Source organism: Staurois parvus, unplaced genomic scaffold (assembly GCF_062004578.1).
Source record: "Staurois parvus isolate SC_StPar_1 unplaced genomic scaffold, SC_StPar_1.0 ptg000232l, whole genome shotgun sequence".
NCBI lineage: Eukaryota > Metazoa > Chordata > Amphibia > Anura > Ranidae > Staurois > Staurois parvus.
In genome coordinates, this window is record NW_028318028.1 from 7,066,472 (window position 1) to 7,080,829 (window position 14,358).

The 14,358-nt window shown below is 42.3% G+C and overlaps 1 protein-coding gene across 1 annotated transcript in view; it reads right to left on the reverse strand.

Moving 5' to 3' along the window:
* Positions 1–2,332: 2,332 nt before the first annotated feature.
* Positions 2,333–14,358, reverse strand: part of LOC149460318 (uncharacterized) — a 29,272-nt gene continuing 17,246 nt past the window's right edge. The window contains exons 9-13 of the mRNA XM_089679937.1: positions 12,082–12,126; positions 11,089–11,181; positions 10,243–10,290; positions 8,135–8,183; positions 2,333–2,464 (exon numbers count right to left, since the gene is read on the reverse strand). Coding sequence (XP_089536063.1) covers positions 8,170–8,183; positions 10,243–10,290; positions 11,089–11,181; positions 12,082–12,126 — 200 coding nt within the window. The 3' untranslated portion in view covers positions 2,333–2,464; positions 8,135–8,169. The remainder of the gene's footprint in view (positions 2,465–8,134; positions 8,184–10,242; positions 10,291–11,088; positions 11,182–12,081; positions 12,127–14,358) is intronic.

Consider the following 14,358-nt stretch of genomic DNA (forward strand, 5'->3'; position numbering starts at 1 on the left):
GTGGTATTAATATGGCTTCTAAATCTTTTACTTCTCACTGCTGCCAGAACTTCGACTTGGCCGAACATCAGTTTAGTTGTCCATTTGTTGAATTTTTCGAACAAACAACACCAGCATCTTATTCATAGTTAAACCACCGTGTGTACCTTTTGTACTGTGTTTTTGGATACATATAGAAACATAGAAAAGTGATGGCAGAAAAAGACTAAGTGTTCCATCGAGTCTACCCTTTTTTTGTGTGCTTTTTTTTCGGAGGGGGAGGGGTTGTTTTTTTGTTTTTTTTGGGGTGGGTTTTGTGTTTTTTGTTAACTTTTTTGTCTGAGTATAGATCTATGTTTGTCCCAAGTATGTTTGAAGCTATTTACTGTTGCCTGGCTCACTACCTCTGCTGGAAGTTTATTTCAAGCATCAACTACTCTTTCAGTAAAATAATACTTTCTGAGATTAGGGTAGTTCTTTCTGATATTGCGATTGATTAATAAAACTGGAGAGTGCAAAATCTGGTGCAGCTGTGCATGGCAGCCAATCAGCTTCTAACCTCAGCTTGTTCAATTAAGCTTTGACAATCAAACTTGGAAACTGATTGGTTTCTATGCGGAGCTGCACTAGATTTTACACTCTCCAGTTTTAGTAAATCAACCTCATAGTGTTTAGTTGAGGTCATACATTATTTCATGTCAGAAGAAGTCATATTTTACAACCCTTTGGATCCTACAGTTTCAGTATTATGATGCCTGAAAATACATGTTGTCTGTGTTGTTGCTCAATATTTTATTGCTCTATTGTTTCAGATAATAAAGTACTGTATGCAGGGGTGTATTTACCACAAGGCAAACAAGGGAAAAATGCGCCTAGGGTGGCATTTTTTAGGGGGGCAGCACTCCCCCCTGGAAGAAGGGACATATGTGGCATGGGGACCAGGTGAGATCTGAGAGAGGCTGCAGGCTGCTTGACGGCGTATGCAGAGCCCGATTGTTGTCCTGAGCTGTGAAGGTGAGTGTCTTTCTCTCTGTCACTGTGCAGGGAGGGCGGTGGGTGTCAGTGGAAGGCTCTCTTGGGGTGGAGGGGGGGATGGGGTGTTGTTGGTCACTGTAAGGCTCTCTCATTGGGGAAGGGGGTGTTTAATGTTGGTTGGTGTCAGGCTCTCTCATTGGGGAAGGGGGTGTTTGGTGTTGGTTGGTGTCAAGCTCTCACCGTTAGGGAAGGGGGTGTTTGGTGTTGGTTGGTGTCAGGCTCTCTCCGTTGGGGAAGGGGGTATTTGGTGTTGGTTGGTGTCAAGCTCTCTCCGTTGGGGAAGGGGATGTTTGGTGTTGGTTGGTGTCAGGCTCTCTCCGTTGGGGAAGGGGGTGTTTGGTGTTGGTTGGTGTCAGGCTCTCTCCGTTGGGGAAGGGGGTAATTGGTGTTGGTTGGTGTCAGGCTCTCTCCGTTGGGGAAGGGGATGTTTGGTGTTGGTTGGTGTCAGGCTCTCTCCGTTGGGGAAGGGGATGTTTGGTGTTGGTTGGTGTCAGGCTCTCTCCGTTGGGGAAGGGGGTATTTGGTGTTGGTTGGTATCAAGCTCTCTCCGTTGAGGAAGGGGATGTTTGGTGTTGGTTGGTGTCAGGCTCTCTCCATTGAGAAAGGGGGTGTCTGGTGTTGGTTGGTGTAAGTCTCTCCCCACCAGGGTGTCTGATTTTTGTGTTTCCTAGGGCAGCACAAAACCTAAATACACCAGTGACTGTACTTTATAGTAAGCTTTAATGCCATGTGTTCTATTACTGTATAGCACCCTTTGTCAGCCAAGAGTCCTCCTGAACTTATGAGGACTTCCTCGAGCAAGACGCAATGGTGAATTGACCTCCTATGTATAATGACCACCAATGTAAAGGGGACATTTTCCACTAACCACCAACATAAGTGGTCACTTCCATATTGACTGCTAATGTAAAGAGGTGGCACATTTTTTTATTTTAGGATTATTGCAGAAAATGTTTTTATTATAAAGAGCAAATAGGAGATAAATATGTGTCCTGGGTGTCAAACATGCTAGGTATGCCAATTTTTTTTATTGTTTTGTATAAAACCTTCTACAAGTTACTGATCATGTTAATTTACCATGAGCTGTAGGCTTAATAATTTTTAGCAGGGACTCAACGAGACCTGAATATTATATAAAAGGTTCCTTCAAGGTAAAGAGGTTGAGAAAGGCTGCTTTTTAGTAGACGATGATGATACATGTTCAGTATTGTTTTTCTTGGCACAGATCCTAAACAGTTCTAGGGGTTTTGACTTTGGTTGGACATTTAGATTGAAATATTTACTGACATAAAACAAATACAGGCATGCCAGACACACGTTACTTGCTGAAATAATCGTATTTTAATATGGAAATGTTAGTGGTAGAGTGCTTGTACATATTTTTGAGGTCTGGTCTTGTGTATCTACATATTTCCGGTGCTGGGCCCATCTGAATTAGTTCGATTCATTCCTGCAGCAATCACAGAAAATGTAATTATCATCAAAAATAAGAAAGGTTAAAAACACGATATCTGCTTACACATTTTATGTATATATGCAGTATAAAAGTATAAAAACATAGAACTATAAAAATACAGACAATTCATTAGCAGATTTGATATGTCAGCCAAAATTTATTAGCAACTGCTACCAGTGCAACCTCCCCCTTTTTAGGTTCTTTAAATCAGTGCTACAAAAAAGGAGAAAAAAAAGTGAAGAATTAAGAACTTAGTAAAAAAATAATAACAAAATAAAATATAAAAATAATTAAACTTTTAACTATAATTTTTAGGGTTAAAAATAATTAACTTCCTTTTTCTTGATTGCTATGTTCACATATTGTACATTGTTTTAATTCTTTTTCCCTAAGGGCTAATTTACACATGCTTCAGCTTACAGCGCCTACTGCTTCAACATGCTTTTTTGAAGCTTTATTGAAGCTTGGCAAACATCCTATGTGTGTTGATTTTCTATTTGTTTTAAAGGGGCCCAGTAGAACCCTGGCTCGCTAGTACCCACACTCAGCAGATCCCCAGCTCATTAGTACCCCTGTCCAGCATTGGTACACTTGTTCAGCAGATCCCCAGCTTATTAGTACCATTGTCCAGCAGATACTCTGCTCAGTAGTACCCCCAGCTTTGCTGATGCCCTTCTCAGTAGTACCCCCAGCTTTACTGATACCCAGCTCTACTGATCCCCTGCTTAGTAGTAACCCTCAGCTCTGCTGATTCCCCACTTAGTAGTTCCCTCAGCCCTGCTGATCTGCCACTTAGTAGTCCCCTCAGCTCTGCTGATCCTCCTTTCTCTCAGGTCCCTGCTCACCTCCCGCTATATTGCTCCCATGCTGCACACCACATGTGATATTGCTAGTTTCTCCTGCTCTGATCCTCCACCACTCAGTCCTCTCTTTCTCTGGTCCTTGCTCACCTATAGCATTCCCACCTTGCACACCACATGTGCTGTCTTCTAGTTGATCCACTCCAGTCTGGACCCTGCTCACCTATCTGCAGCTCCTTGCTGCCCACCAAATGTGACATCTGCATAAGACACTTCCAGAATATATACACATGAATCAGAAGTGACTATCAATGACATCTTTCCAGTTTGCTTGTTGGTCTCCCAATGCATCCTGGGATATCTTATACTTGCAATACCTCCAAAACAAAGCTAACTCTGAATAAAAGCCCCTTAGAAGCTGCAGGTGCTGTAAGCGAGCTTTGTCATAGACTTCAGTGGAGGCTATGAAGATGCTTTAAAGCACCAAGAAGGTGACACGTGGCATATTTTTGAAGCAAAGCAAACACAAAGTGTGAACATGACTGTAAGCTTACCATTTTATTTTGTGACAGAGGCTTTGACTGGCATTCAGAATGCTTTAAAAAAGTGTGTCCAATGCCACATTTTGAAGCAAGTGTAAATGAGCCCTAACTTTTTTCTTTCTCTCCAGTAGAAAACCTATCTAGATGTATAGAGGTTAGGCCTATCTTTGTTTGCATGTGACTTCTTTTGTTGACTCATTAGGAGGCCATAATAATGTTGTTTCGCATCTCTGGGCGGGCAGCAACGTATTTCAGTTTCTCTGCCCACTTTGTCAAATCCCTGGCTTGGCCCCTGAAACGCGATTCTGCCCAACCACTCCATTATCGCTTCACTCACATACATAAAGCCGTGTACAGCTATGCCTTCACAATGCACATTTACTAGTATGTTCACTGATCTGATAGTGTAGATCTGAAATAGAACCTGACTTCACTGACCAGGAATCTGGAATCTGAAATCTATGTTGGCACTTAGTGTTTAGTGAATGTTAATGAAATATAAGCAACATAAAAATGTTTAATACAATTAGCAACAAAACCAAATTAACACCTTCAATCCACACATCTCTCTCTGTTCTAAATCTTTCAACCTTCCTCTCTCATCAATCGTGTTTATAGCATGCAAGCTATTTACAAGTCCTGCCCAATAGTTACATAAAGAAATCGTACAAACACTTTAAATGCTTGCTCATTATACTACATAAAATAAACTTTATACATTGATTAATGTAACTAGGAAAACAATACGTATCACAACTTTTTGCATGTCTGTACTCTCTGTAATCAATAAAAATCTACTGAACACAAAATCAAGTTACAGGAGAAGTTGAGGTTATAAAAAAAACCCCTTCACACTCATCATACTCACCAATGCTGCAGCTGTCCCCCACCTGCATGCCTGCTGATTGATAAGTTCCTGATCTTCTCAGAGAGGAGAGCAGTGACTGCTGGTCACTGCTCTCTGCTCTGCCCCTCTAGCGCTCACTGGAGCACCAAGCTGGGGAGGGTGTGGGAGCAGATGGCTTCAACTCCAAGCTACTGAGTGGCTTTAGCCTGCTGTCAGCAAATTCCGGGTCACAGGAGAGAAGCTAATGCACTCCTGTGACCCAGAAGAGAAGTGTGACCAAAAAGCTTTGCTCCTAGTTCTCTTTTAATATATAACAAACAAGTGTTAAAGTTGAACCCTCCCAAAAACTTTTAAACTTTAATTTAAAGTCCCACTAAACAATATCCTTATTCTCCAAAAATTATTTATTAACATCCCTTACATAATGGCTCTGTCATCTATTTTTCATGAAATTGTTTTCTGCCTCCTTATAACATCCTCATTGAGCTCCTAAACCTCTCCTTGTCCCTTTTATTTCCATTTGTTTGGAACGAGCATGGCATGTTAGTTGTGGCCATTTGCCCTGCTCCATACACTCTACAAATCAAATGGTTCTTAGTCCTTCTCTGGACATGCAAAAGTGGGGAGCTCCGTTCCTACATTCAGTCGGACGAAGGAGAATGAACGTAGCAACCCTTTAACAGTAAGTCAATAACATCAGAACAAAAAAGAATTTGAATATTTAGAGGAGGCTGAGAGAATTAAAAGTTACATTTCTGAGTTAGGAATACATGCTTGAATACAGTTTTTAAAACTAGAGTTTAGTGTCACTTTAATTCCCTAGGGGACCACGTGCATGTAGCACTCGGTCCCATTAGGATCTGCCCTGCTGTTGATAAGCAGTGTTATTGAATAGTTTACCCACTGCCTTCCAACTACCCCGCTGGCAAGGAGACAGAATTGTGAATGGCAACACTGGTCTTTGACAGCAGGGGTCACTCTGGAGACTAGCATTGCCATTCACAAAATATCATTTAGTGCTGCAGATTGTGTGTCTATATATGGCTGCTTGTAAACATACACAGCCCTGGCATAAATCACACAGCTCTGGCAGATAGATCACACAACCCCGGCAGACAGATCACACAACCCCGGCAGACAGATCACACAACCCCGGCAGACAGATCACACAACCCCGGCAGACAGATCACACAGCCCCGGCAGATACATCACACAGCCCCGGCAGACAGATCACACAGCCCCGGCAGACAGATCACACAACCCCGGCAGACAGATCGCACAACCCCAGCAGACAGATCGCACAGCCCCGGCAGACAGATCGCACAGCCCCGGCAGACAGATCGCACAGCCCCGGCAGACAGATCGCACAACCCCGGCAGACAGATCACACAGCCCCATTCAGCACTCAGTGATCTTTTGCTAATGTTAATGAGCACGCTGAGTGGGCGGGGCTTTGTCACGGACCCTGATAGCACTGATTGTTCACTCATAATAGTGCAGCCAGGTGCTGGAACACAGAAACGTGAAAAAGGAGACATTTCCTTCTCTACAATCAGTTTACTTTCATTTTCTGCTGTTATGCTAAATGCTGTATTGCTCTTTCCCCTCCAATCAGCAGAAGAAGAATTATAGCCAGGAAAGCCTATGGACTTCTATGCAGAATGCTGAAGATTTACAGTACAGTTCCCATAGGACATTGCAGAGGAAGGGAAGTGGTGCAAAAGCTTGTAACCTACTGCCCTAAGAACGTGTTCCTCTTGTCACTGTGGGAAGCAATGAGAGCATACTGCTGCATACTGACTAGACTGTTGAGAGGTAGACCAGTAGAGACACACAAGGCAGTGCAGCACAGACTGCAGAGATCGCCTCTGCACTGTTGCTGCAGGGAGACCAGAGCATCCTCTCACCCTCTACTTCCCCCCACTGAATCTCTGCAGGCATTCCGTGGAGTGACTGAGGGGGCCCCCTTGATTCAATGAGAGTTCACAGCTTCACCTCAGGGACTGGTGTGGGGGCTCACTGCCCATTGTTCACATTGCTAGCAGAGACTGAGTTACTGCAGTTATGACATTAAGTATATTGCACTTTTACTGTATTTTTATTGCACCTATACTGCTCCTATATACACCTGTACCACACCATTGCTACACCCTTACTGCATCTTTACTGCACCTATACTGCATGCTAGTTTACTGAAACTTTTGTTAAGTGCATCAACGCTACATAAAGGGCCCCAATGATAGCCGACAGAAGAACAACATAAGGATTTTATAGGATATTACATATTAATTAACAAGCAGCGCTATTGTAACTGTGATAGGGTTTCCAGTGCCCTATATGTTTGCTAACAGCTGGCAGCTCTATCACACTGAATGCAATGGGAGGCTGCCAGCTCCTGCAGTTAATCGCAGCCATTCGCATGCAATCACTATGCAGCTACGCGACTGTCTCGCTGTCAGCCAGAAATGCAGGTGAGACTGTAGCCTTATAAATGCTTACTAGCAGTACTTACAGCAATTCTCTAGCATAGGCTCCTCCCTCTCTGCATGTAATAGCCCTCTCCTCTTCTGGGAAGCATCTAATTACTATCTGTGCTGGCCCAGCTCTTTGACTCTTCCCCTTACCACCTAATATCCAGCAGCAGTCCTAGGGCTTTTAAATGTCTAATGAGGCATTTACAGGTAAATACCATACATAAAACAACTCTAAATTAAGTGAAGCACTGCTGTAAATAAAGAATTCAATAAAAATATTCCTCAGTATGCTGGAAAATATATATTATAAAACATACATTAAATAGATAAATGCACAAAAAAATTATGGGGGGATGGTTGTTGAACAATATAATATTAGGCGTATTTTTGCGAAGGATTTGCTTCTTCAGGATTCACTCCTTATATCCACAATGAATAAAGTATTTAGTAGTATAGACATAAGGCATAGATCCTGAGGAAGCAAATGCTTTGCGAAACGCATTAGTTCTAGCATGCCTAGTACTATTATATTGGTCATACAAATTGTGTATTTTTTATACCATTTTTTTCATTTCAAGTGTTTTTAAAAATGATGTAATAAAATTGTACTTTTATTTTAGGTTACGTGACTCCTCATTGGCACACATAAAGTCCAAATGACCTTTCCTGCCCTTCCATTGTTGGGAAGTGTCAGGATTCCTGTATTGTCTTTATGTACAATCTGCTCCATAGAAATTACTAGAAAGTTAAAAAAAACATTTTTTTTAAAATTATATTTGGCTATGCTGTGTGAATGGGAACACATTACAATCATACAGCATATCGGGGGTTTTCAGAAATGTGACTGCAAAAATGCAAATGCAATTTAAAAACTGGACCTTTTTATTCAGGTACAATATCTTCTTAACTTTAAAAACGCAATGACACAAAACCTTGTGCAATGTAATTGGGTTTTTAATTTTTTTTCATCAGTTCTTTATAGGCTGCAGTTTTTCACTTACCCACTTGTTACACTGATCCTTGCATGTTAATATTTTCAAACTGATGGCACTAAGGAACCAATCAGAGACAGGATAATCAATCACTATGCCAAGTACAAGACATCAATGTCACAATCATAGGTTATTATTGATGTATCACTGCATGCCTCACACGATGTTCACATGCAACATCAGGACACTAATATGTCCCAGGTTCAACTTTACCTGTGCCTTTGACATATGAGTTGTGTATTATTCATATTTACTTGTTGTCCATTATTCATATATAATCAAGATGGAACTGCATTTGTAATAAAATCTTGGATCCACTGTCCCACTCTTCATCCTGATCAATGCCTCACAGAATGTTAACAAACTAAATCAGGACACTAGTAAAGTGTATGTAAAGTCAGGTTATTCCCCCTTTAGACAGTTGGCACCATTACTGGTGTCCCCATTGGAAGATTAGCAGGAGTGCATCTTCATTTTGCAAAGTGAATTTTCACTTAACTTAGTGAATAGGGTGAAGCCATGCTCAGTGGTGTATTTAGGCTTCGTGCTGCCCTAGGCAACCCACCCACGCAGAGCCTGACATTGACCAACAACACCCCAGCCCCACCTGAGAGAGCCTTCCACTACCACCACCCCATACACACTGGCAACCACCTCCCCACCCCGGCAACAGAGAAGACACTCACCTTCACAGCTCTGGACATCCCCGGGAACAAGAGTCAGGCTCTGCATACACCATCAAGCAGCCTGCAGCCTCTCTCAGACCCCACCTGGTTACCATACTGCGTGTGTCCTTTCTTCCATCCCTTCTTTCAGGGGGCACTGCTGCCCCCCTGAAAAAAACCACTTCCCCCCTGAAAAATGCTGCTGCCCCCCCTGCAAAAATGCTGCCCTAGGCAAATGCCTTGTTTGCCATGTGGTAAATATGCCCTTGGACGTGGTGACCTCGAATGCCCGATCATGTGCAGGCGAAAATCACTTTTTAATTTTCCTTGAATATGATTAGAAATTATTTTTTAAAAGGAATTTTCACTTAACTTCACCAGGTTTTTTGGGGTTTTTTTGAATAATGGACTTATCAAGAACTGTTGCTTTTTTTAATTCACTTTTTCCACTATTTGGTGAATGAGTAGGAGTAATAAGTATCCCATACTCATTCACATAGGGAAAGGGGCTGGGATTTGGGGGTCCCCTGGTGAAGGGAGGCTTCCAGATTCCAATAATCACCCCACCCGCAGACCCCCAACAACCACTGGCCAGGGTTGTGGGGAAGGGGCCCTTGTCCTCATCATCATGGGGACAAGGTTCTTTGGGGGGTCCTTTTGCCCCAAAGCACCCCCCCCATGTTGAGGGCATGTGGCCTGGTATGGTTCAGGGGGGGGGGGGGCACTCACTTGTCCCCCCCATTTTCTGGCCTGCCAGACTGCATTGGATAAGGGTCTGGTATGAATTTGGGAAGGGAACCCACACTGTTTTTTTTTTACATTTTGGCATGGGGTTCCACTTACAATCAATTGCAGACTTGAAGAGCCTGGTATTGTTGGGGTGGGGGACCCCCAGGCTGTTTTTTTCCATAATTTTTAATTGCCTGCAATTGTTTTGTTTATATGATGACTCAATGGTTGTTAAAGGGCCAGGAGTCGCCTGCTCCTTAACAACTATGACAATTACTGGTTGTTAAGGACGCTGGTGCCCGCTGGCTCCTTAACAACCAGTTAAAATAGAACACTTTCGTTAGCCACCACATGCCTGGACCACTACTTAATTACTGTATGCATTTAATTATTTATTTCCTCCTGTGAATTGGTTTTAACCCCTTTGTATGTGGCATTTCGAAATGTTTTGACAGATCACCTAAATACCGCATGCTATCTCCTTTTGTGAATGAGCCCACTGGCTCTTAAATTAAATTCTCGCAATATGAAAACAGGAAAATCTTTAGGTGCCAAATTCACTTTAAAACAAGCTCTGCCAGTGACATAACATATTTGCTGTGAATTTTTCATATACAATATATAAAGTGGAGCCACAATTGTAACCAAAAGCCTGTATCCACCCCACTCCCCCTTCTGATCAATAATCTTCCCCTGCAGGTATGGTTACTGTGTGCCACTTACCTTTCAGAATTGGAACAGCACAGACACATAGAGGATTTCCACCAACACCTGAAATTACATTGACTTTTTATTTGTATGTTAAAGTATAACTAAAGGCAACACTTTTTTTTAGTTCTGGATAGAGGGAGTTGTCCTAGGGGGAGGGGGGAGAGAGAAATAAAATCACAGAGAGGAAGTAAGAGAATATAGAATGAGGAAGAAAAGAATAGAGAATGAGCAAGAGAGAAAGAGGGAGAAAGAAAGGTGGTTGGGAGGAGCGGGAAAGAATACTAAAAAGAAAGTTGGATAAATAGAAGGGGAATGAGATAAATGAAAAGGGAACAAGAGAAAGAGGAGGTGACATAAAAAGGTTAAAGACGGGAAGAACAAGACAGAAGTAGAGGGATGTAGACAGATGGGACAATCACACCAGCACAGCCATTATCTGGAGCACTTCTAGAGTCACGATAGTAATTTTAGAGGTTTGAACATAAGCTGACACTGTAATATTCCAGGACAGAGAATAGTGTAATAATGTACGATGGGTTTATCAGCCATCTACAGTTATTAGTGGTCTGTGTAGCCTGAGGCTAAAAAAGAGGTTTTGTTTTTTGTTTTTACCCACTTGTAAATGATTATCACAGAGTGAATGGAGGAATTTTGGATGTTCGCTGTCCTACATAGGGCAGGCTTTGGCTGGTAAAGCCACCAATCATTTCATGTGTTGACTCGATTTTATTGACTCCAGCATAATTATTGAGAAATATCCTGACCACACAATGACACCTCTAAGACATCTAGTAATATTGTGACCCCCCCTAACATTTCATCACAATTAATTTTGGAAAGTAGAGAGAATGAGCTCACCATTTGGGCAGTCTTCAGGACATGGGTTTTCATCGGTGGGGTTGAATACTCCGATTCTGGGTGGGACTGATGCAAGAGGTGGAAGTGATAATGCTAAATGTAAAGTACAAAAGAAAATATTTTCATCTTGACGTGGAACATTTATCAGATATACTGTATGTGTTTAGCAGGCATGCTATGTTATATGTAAGTATAATATATACAGTGGTGTCCCTAGGCAGGTGCGGGGGGTGCGCGCTGCACCGGGTGACACCTATCGCATGGGGTGACACCGGACTCGCTCCACGAAAAGGTAAGTTTTAAAGCAAGCTGATGATCCCCGCAGGATGGATCGGATCTGCGGATTAAACATAATGGATCGGAGTCCGATATATTATGCTCCCCAATCCACAGATCCGATCCATCTTGTGGGGATCATCGGCTTGCTTTAAAACTTAGCTTTTCGTGGAGTGATCAGTTAACCCCGTATAGGTTGCAAACCAACAATCCCCGCAGGATGGATCGGATCTGTGGATTGGGGAGCATAATGGATTGGACTCCGATCCATTATGCTCAGTCCGCAGATCCGATCCATCCTGCGGGGAGCGTCGGAGGGGTGACACCAACCCTAGGGACGCCCCTGTATATATATAACAAGTGGGAGGCACATATGCAAACTGTTGTAATTCCTACACCGTTCACCTGATTTGGATGTAAATACCCTCAAATTAGAGCTGACAGTCTGCAGTTAAAGCACATCTTGTTCGTTTTATTTCAAATCCATTGTGGTGGTGTATAGAGCCAAAAATGTTAGAATTGTGTTGATGTCCCAATATTTATGGACCTGACTGTATATATATATACATACATACACTGTCTGCATTAAGTAACACATTCAAATACTGACACCTTGTGGTCACTAATTGTATTGCAAGAGGTTGTTTGTATTTACTGTATTTAGTATTTCCTTACAGCATTCCAACAAACATAACATGTAACATAAACATTTCTTACCAATGGTATTTGAACTAGTGCTTCCAGAAGTCACAGTGGAAATTGCTGAAACATACAAAATTTTTAAAAAACTAATAACAAGGAAATTTTACTCATTTACAGAAATGCCTTTATAAAGTGTTACTAGCCTAGATGATAGTACAATTATTACTATTATACAGGATTTATATAGCGCCAACAGTTTGCTCAGCGCTTTACAATATAAAGGGAGATGATACAGCAACAATACAGTTCAATACAAGAGGGATAGGAGGGCCCTGCTCCACGGAGCTTATAATCAGAGTACAAGAATCCATACAATAAAAAACCAACACAGAGGAGGCGTCTGGAAGCGCTATAAATGCAACACAACCACATAACAAAATGTGTGCAAAAATGCATCAATAATGTATCTTAATGCAATAGAGTTGTTAATGGGTGTCCAAGGTATCTAAAATTTCAAAGCATGTCTAAACAAGCCCTTTAGAACAAAATGAACACTGTTGACAGTTTTTGGGCTCATCCACATTTGAGGATGGGGGACAGCAAAACCAAGTGGCTGAACTACAGTATTACAGCCCACCAATCACCTGCATGAAATCATAGAGCTGCTCACAGCTGTACACATACCATAGCCGTGATGCTGCGCTTTGTTACAAAATTTAAAGTAGCATGTCACTTTTGGCGTGCCATGCTGCCACAGTTCTATAGGGCTGTGCTGGAACTGCACTGTAACCAAATGCAAAGCGGTGCAGTAGTATGGCAATTATCGGGTTAAATCAGCCAGTGGGGAGGGAACATATTGCCTCCTCACCATGTGTCAAACACCTCTGTAAAGCAATGTGAGCGTGGATAACTTTTCATTGGAGTGCCTGCGACACTTCAGCACAATCCCTAACTAGATTTTTGTATACGGGTCTTTACATCAAAACCTAAAAGAGACAACTAATGAGGAAAAGTAAAAAATAAATGCAGTGCTTACACCAGTGAGCAATAAATATACAGTATGTATAAACAAAAGTATTGGGACGTCCCTCCAAATCATTGTATTCAGGTGTTACAATCACCTCCATGGCCACAGGTGTAAAAAAACATGCACCTAGGCATGCAGACTGCTTCTACAAGCATTTGTGAAAGAATGAGTCGCTCTCAGGAGCTCAGTGATTTCAAGTGTTGTACCGTGATAGGTTGCCACCTGTGCAATAAGACCATCCATAAAAATTCCGTGCTACTAAATATTCCACAGTCAACTGTTAGTGGTATTATAACAAAGTGGAAGCGACTGGGAACAACAGCAACAGCCATGAAGTGGTAGGCCACGTAAAATGACAGAGTGGGGTCAGCGCATGCTGAAGCACCCAGTGCACAGAAGTCGGCAACTATCTGCAGAGTCAATAGCTAAAGACTTCCAAACTTCATGTGCCCTTCAGATTATCACAACAAAAGTGCGTAGAGAGCTTCATGGAATGGGTTTCCATGGCTGAGAAGATGCATCCAAGCCTTACATCACCAAGTGCAATGCAAAGTGCTGAATGCAGTGGTATAAAGCACGCCACCACTGGACTCTAGAGCAATGGAGACATGTTCTCTGGAATGACAAACCACGTCTGTCTAGCAATCTGATGGACGTGTCAGGGTTTGAAGGTTGCCAGGAGAACAGCACTTGTCTGACTGCATTGTGCCTAGTGCAAATGGTCCGGGGTTGTTTTTCCAGGGTTGGGCTTGGCCCCTTAGTTCCAGTGAAGAGAACTCATAAGGCGTCAGCATACCAAGACATTTTGGACAATTTCATGCTCCCAACCTTGTGGGAAGAGTTTGGGGATGGCCCCTTCCTGTTCTAAGCAAGCACAAAGCAAGGTCCATAATGACATGGATGAGCGAGTATGGGGTGGAGGAACTTGACTGTCCTGCACAGAGTCCTGATCTCAACCCCATAGAACACATTTGGGATGAGTTAGACTGGAGACTGCGAGCCAGGCGTTCTTGTCCGACATCAGTGCCTGACCTCACAAATGTGCTTCTGGAAGAATGGTCAAATATTCCCATAGACACACTCCTAAACCTTGTGGACAGCCTTCCCAGAAGAGTTGAAGCTCTTATAGCTGCAAAGGGTGGGCCAACTCAATATTGAACACAATATATGGACTAAGACTGGAATGCCATTAAAGCTCATGTGTGTGTAAAGGCAGGCGGCCCAATACTCTTGGCTATATATATATATATATATACTGTATATATATATATATATATATATATATATATATATATACATACAGTATATACAGTGGGGATCGAAAG